Here is a 5,425-nt window from a genome sequence, read left to right as displayed (position 1 = left end):
AACTTTAAATGCTCAGCTCTGTCAGGAAGCGCAAGGGGAGACCGCCCGGAAGACGGCGTGAAGTGAGGCGCCTGGCGTGAGACGTGCGGTAGAGCACATGGGAGACATCAGGATCGGCCGAGGTCTAGGGTGGGGGAAGGGGAGGGGTACCGGTCTAGGTATGGGGGACGTCCTATGGGTGGATGAATTGAACTTTGGCAAAAACCGAAGACGAAAAAGCAAAATGTGAGAAAAAAAACGACACCAGGATTGGAAAGTTTCGGGAAAAGTTCAGCCACTTAATGCCGGTTATTTGTAGCGCGTTGGTGTGCTGGGGATAAGGGATAATAGGAATGAAATGAAACCGAGTAGATTTCTGGAGAATACTTTTTAATACTGGAGTTTAAGAAAATTATTAAAAATTACAAGATTTTTTAAAGAAGAAATAATGAAGTGCATCCAAGAGACCGACATTAAGATTTGCAATACACAGGAATGTCTTGCGTTGCATTAGCAAGTAACAATTACGAGTACAAAAGGGAATATATAATGGGTTTCACTGGACATTGAGCATGGCAATTATGAGCAGCAATTAAAAGAATCAAAATACTATAAACTAAAGGAATACAGAGGATAGGAATATGTAGTGACACGGGCGTGTACATTACTTGGAACAATAAAACATACAAAAAGAATACACATACTTCAACACAAGCGGTAGGACCTGCTAACAAGTGTTCACAGTGACGGTCAGAAGTCTCACACATAAAGTTACACAAGAAACAACTATTGTTGAAGTCATGGAATATTTTTAAATAAACTATTATTTAAAACCAAATGTTTCACAAATTACAGTTTAGAACAAGTAAAAGAATCAGAACAACTTTTAGAATAATAATTGGTGCATGATTCATGGAACCACTGTTGACAGCTGGAGCAGCAGACCCAAATTTGCAAATCATTTGTATCGGAATACTGAGCTCCACACTTCCCACAAGATTCGTCATAGAGGGAGGATCTCTTCAGACAATTGCCTACAATGACTGAGTATATATATTTTCGAAACTCAACTGGGGATGTAGGAAGACCGTATTCAGCACCATCTACAGTTTGTTGAGCAAAGTGACAAATATTTATGCCGCAGTTGACACTGTCAGCCTGCTTTGCTAATTTTATCGGTTTAATTTTCCAAGGAGACTGTGTGGAGAATACCGTTTTTAAGTCAGACACAGTTTGTTTCAATAATGACAAAGTTTTGAGGCTTATGGGGCATTGGAGAGGATCATAATAACGGATTTCGTTCTCTTTCAGCATGATAGCAACAATGATCCAATGATCCCCAGTAAGATTTCCTGGTAGCAGAATAACTCGTTTGTTCTTGATCACATCAATCTTCTTTGTCAAAATATCTGCATTAGATGTTTGTCTTGAAGCGCGTTCAGCAAGATCACATGATAGACAGAAAACATCATTTTCTGACAATTTAAACATAAAAGCATCAATAATTGATGAGTATAACCAGCCAACTTTAAATATTGGATCTCGCTTTTCATACATCTTTATTTCATGAAGTGGTAAATGGAGTTCTAATGACTTCAAATGAATCAACGAAATTTTCTCCTGTCCACATTCTAAAACAATATCATATGGATCAGTCACATAAGAAGCACTAAGAGTGAAGCAACTGTTACTGTTAACACTATCATCATCAATCAGAGAATTGTTGTTAATCATAAAGGCAGATTCATTTAAGTCATCCATTTCAGTGATTCCATCATCTACCATTCCAGGTTCTTCTAAAAGCTCATTGGGATTATCAGTATCACTAGTATCATTTTCAACTTGAGCATAGGTCAAAAGATCATCAATAGCAGCTTTTTTCTTAGCAGATAGGTCTGCCACATCTTGCTTTCGCTTTCGTTTGGTAGGTCTCTTAAAAGGAGCAAGTTGAGAAATTTGAGTCTTGAGCTTTTCATTGGGAGTAAATTTCACAGCAGCATCCATATGAGGAATGTCCTCCAGCTTTTTCTCAGATGTAGCATTAAGATCTAAAGATCCAAAACTACTCACAAGATCTGAAAGTACAGCATCAACACGAACAAGTGTGTGTTGAGAAACAAGTCTTTGTTGAGCAACAGCTATAAATTTGTCAAGTTGGACAAAGTTAGACTGCAATCTAGAAAGCAATGACTGCCACTTTTTGTCATGGACAGAATTATCAGTAACATTGTTATCAAAAAAAAAGTCTTCATTATTGTTCAATTCATCTTCAGTTTTATGGTTTGGTAAAACATAAAAGTCAGGCTCCTCCACAACACTGCAAGGTTCTCCTCTCTTCAGAAATGACTGCAACTTATGGATGTGTTTGCAGATAGGGTGGTGATCGGGACAGCTGCAGGAGAAAAGATGAGCACACAGTCCACAGTCCACATAAAAGCAGGTTTGGTACATCTACAGAAACAAAAATCAGAGGAGCAGCTTTCTTTGTGTTTAACAACAACATACACTGCACTTTTGCCAGTGCAAGATTTCATCTCCCAGGTATTACCCAAACCTAGATCGACAATTGTTTCATCATCCATAGAGACACTGCGTTGATGCCTTTCAATAATGTGCTGAGGCTGAGAGGAAAATCCTGTGGAAGCTTCTCTCTCACGAGTGAGATAATCTTCCCAGGCAACATCATAAAGTATATTAATTAGGTCATCAAGCCTCTTATTTACCTTTCTCTTGAGGTACACCTTTTTCAGTCGATTGTGAAATGACTCGATGTGCCCAGTGGTGTTGACTTCTGAGTGAGGAAAGTTTCTAAAGGCCATGGCCCATTTTTCAGGTCTACCTTTCTTTAGGTAATACTTCTTGAAGTACTTAAGAAACTCAGCACAATCAGAATTATTTTCATACTTCCTCTTAAAGCCAGATACAAGTTCAGAGTAGAGAGACTCACTCTCAGCATTTAAAATCGCTTTAACTTCTGATAAAATCTGGTCAAAAAGATGCTTTGGAGCTTTCTGTCTAATATTGTCCTTAAAATTTTTGAAGACGTGCCACTTACACAATATATGTCTTAAATTGGCAGAAAATCCAGAATTCATACCATTAATTAAGGATGGGTCGTCATCTGTGATGACACAATTAATACTGCCTTCATCACCCAAGCGAGATTTGAGTTCTTGGAAGAAAAAATGAAATGTATCTGCATCTGACCTGCTAGTAATTAGATGTGCAACAGGCCAGCCTCTACGATTTTCATCTACAACCATCACATTCAGTAGTTGGTACTTATACTGATTTGTTCCGTGGGTTTCATCAAGAATTACTATTTTACCAGAGTGTAGTTTGAAAGTCTCAAGCTGCTTCTTTGTTTGGAACCCAAACATAAAAAGGTCCTTAGAATTAGGCAAGTCATTAATTTCTTTTGGCCCACAGACAACATCACTTCCATAAGGCTTGAAAATAAGTACTGATGGATCTTCACTGTCTATTAATTGAGTGGCAAGAAGGTACACTGCTTTCGCATCATCTTTATGTAACCTTCTTGCCATACGTCTTCTTCTGCCCCGCTCAAGTACTCTCTTCTTTGTTAATATGCTGGCTTTGCAGTCTACAACAAAAGGAGAATTTCTTGGCAAAAATTTCTCTCTTGCAAGCTCATAAACCACTGTAGCTGGGGTATTTTCTGCTAATTTTTCCTCTATGTACCTTGACATGTGTTCTGGAAGAGGATGGTGGACCAAATCTTGTTTACTGCACTTGTGGTTATGAGTTGGGTAATATTCTACATGAACGGCTTTAGTATCATCCACCCTAACAGCCATTTTCGAGATACAATAGTGCCCAACTTTGATACGCTGCTTATTGTTGCGTCTGCTAGTTTTTCTCTCAGAGTGAGGCTTGCCAGAACCATCATGTTGACAGTAGAAATGCTTTGCAGAACTAGCAGCCTGACCTTTCTTGGCTGTGTAGAGGGAAAAGGTTCTCTCCTCCTCAGCTTCCTTCCAGGAATTAAACTCCTTTGCAGAGGAAAATGTTTTTGTCACCGGTGGAAGTACATTAATATCATCTTTGTGAAATTCCTGCAAATGATTAATCAACGAGATCTTGTGGTAAAATTCCTCACGACAGTTTTTGATCAAGCAGGGAGTTTTCTTTTTTTGAACCCTTGCACTAGGCTGGCATTTGAGGATGTGGGCCTGAAGATTATCTCTCCTCTTGAAGGAAGAATTGCAGTTTGCACACACAAATTCAGGTGCCTCTCTCTCAGGATTCGAAGGACAAGCATTTTGATGACGAGTGCAGTTGCTCCTCACAGTAAAACACGATGTGCAATATCTGCACTTAAAATTCACTTTCACCTTACTTTTCTTAACATTGTCAGATGTTTCGTCATGTTCTTTGGTAGGGGCTTTCAGCTGATTGTCTTCCGATGCTTTTTTCTGAGGCTGCTCAAAGTCATCAGACAGACCTTCACTCTCACTACCTTCCATTACAACAAATTAATAGAATCCAAAAGGTACAACATGGCTAGATAGGTATCAAAACTAAAGATCACAATTTCTTGAACTTAAAAATAATATATAGCATTAACACTTATATACTTTGGTATAAACATGAAACATTACGTACAAACATAGTTGACTTAAGAACCTTATAAATGTTAACACACTATGACAGGGAAAGAGAAGAAGAACTATTTACCAATAGAATTAGAACTAACAGTTGACTAGGGACGGAATTCTTGTTCAGCTTGATGAATACCTACAAAGCAAAAAGACAATTTTTAACTAATAATATACATACATTATTTGACAGATAAAAATACCAACAATACGTTACATTTTTAATTACCTGTGGCAGAAAAGATACTAGTTAGTGTAACGATCTTGGTGGCGGCAGACTTCTATAATTTTGCAAACTTAGGTTCCAGGTTCATTCTGTAATACCACATAAAAAATGAGTTAGATTTACACTACACATATAAAGCAACACTTAACATATAGAGGGAAAGGGAATCCACTTACTTGGTTCAAAATAATTTTGGGCAGGCGGGGCAAACAATGAACGGTTTGCCCCGCCCACGACCGAAGACATAGGCACTAACCTACATAGATCTAAAAAGAAAAGGAACAGTTAAGACACGAGTTAGAAATGATTATGGAGGTGATTCAACCGACCCTTAGAGAAATAGCAAATTTTTTGGCCCGTACACCTATAACCCCGCCTGCACGTTACGTTCACAAGTTCTCACTAACGACGTCGCAAACCAAAAAGATGTCACACCGTAGTAGGTAGTTGCCGAAACAACCCCATCCTGTCGGCAATCTCGTTGCAAATTACCTTTAATCAAATCTGCAATACACCAATGCACGGCGCGACCTCCCGGCGCGACGTTAAGTCCCCGGTAAACAAGCGCATCCCCTTCCCCCACCCTAGACCTCGGCCGATC

The 5,425-nt window shown here is 38.9% G+C and overlaps 1 protein-coding gene across 1 annotated transcript in view; it reads right to left on the bottom strand.

Moving 5' to 3' along the window:
• LOC127749899 (uncharacterized) overlaps positions 1-5,206 on the bottom strand; it is a 6,401-nt gene extending 1,195 nt beyond the window's left edge. The window contains exons 1-3 of the mRNA XM_052269898.1: positions 5,187-5,206; positions 2,394-5,090; positions 925-2,313 (exon numbers count right to left, since the gene is read on the bottom strand). Of these exons, the coding sequence (XP_052125858.1) occupies positions 925-2,313; positions 2,394-4,466 (3,462 nt within the window). The 5' untranslated portion in view covers positions 4,467-5,090; positions 5,187-5,206. The remainder of the gene's footprint in view (positions 1-924; positions 2,314-2,393; positions 5,091-5,186) is intronic.
• Between the last annotated feature and the right edge of the window lie 219 nt (positions 5,207-5,425).

Source organism: Frankliniella occidentalis, unplaced genomic scaffold, assembly GCF_000697945.3.
Source record: "Frankliniella occidentalis isolate FOCC.00 unplaced genomic scaffold, Focc_3.1 Scaffold5, whole genome shotgun sequence".
NCBI lineage: Eukaryota > Metazoa > Arthropoda > Insecta > Thysanoptera > Thripidae > Frankliniella > Frankliniella occidentalis.
Note: the sequence above shows the minus strand (reverse complement) of the source record. Positions and strands in the feature narration are given on the sequence as shown.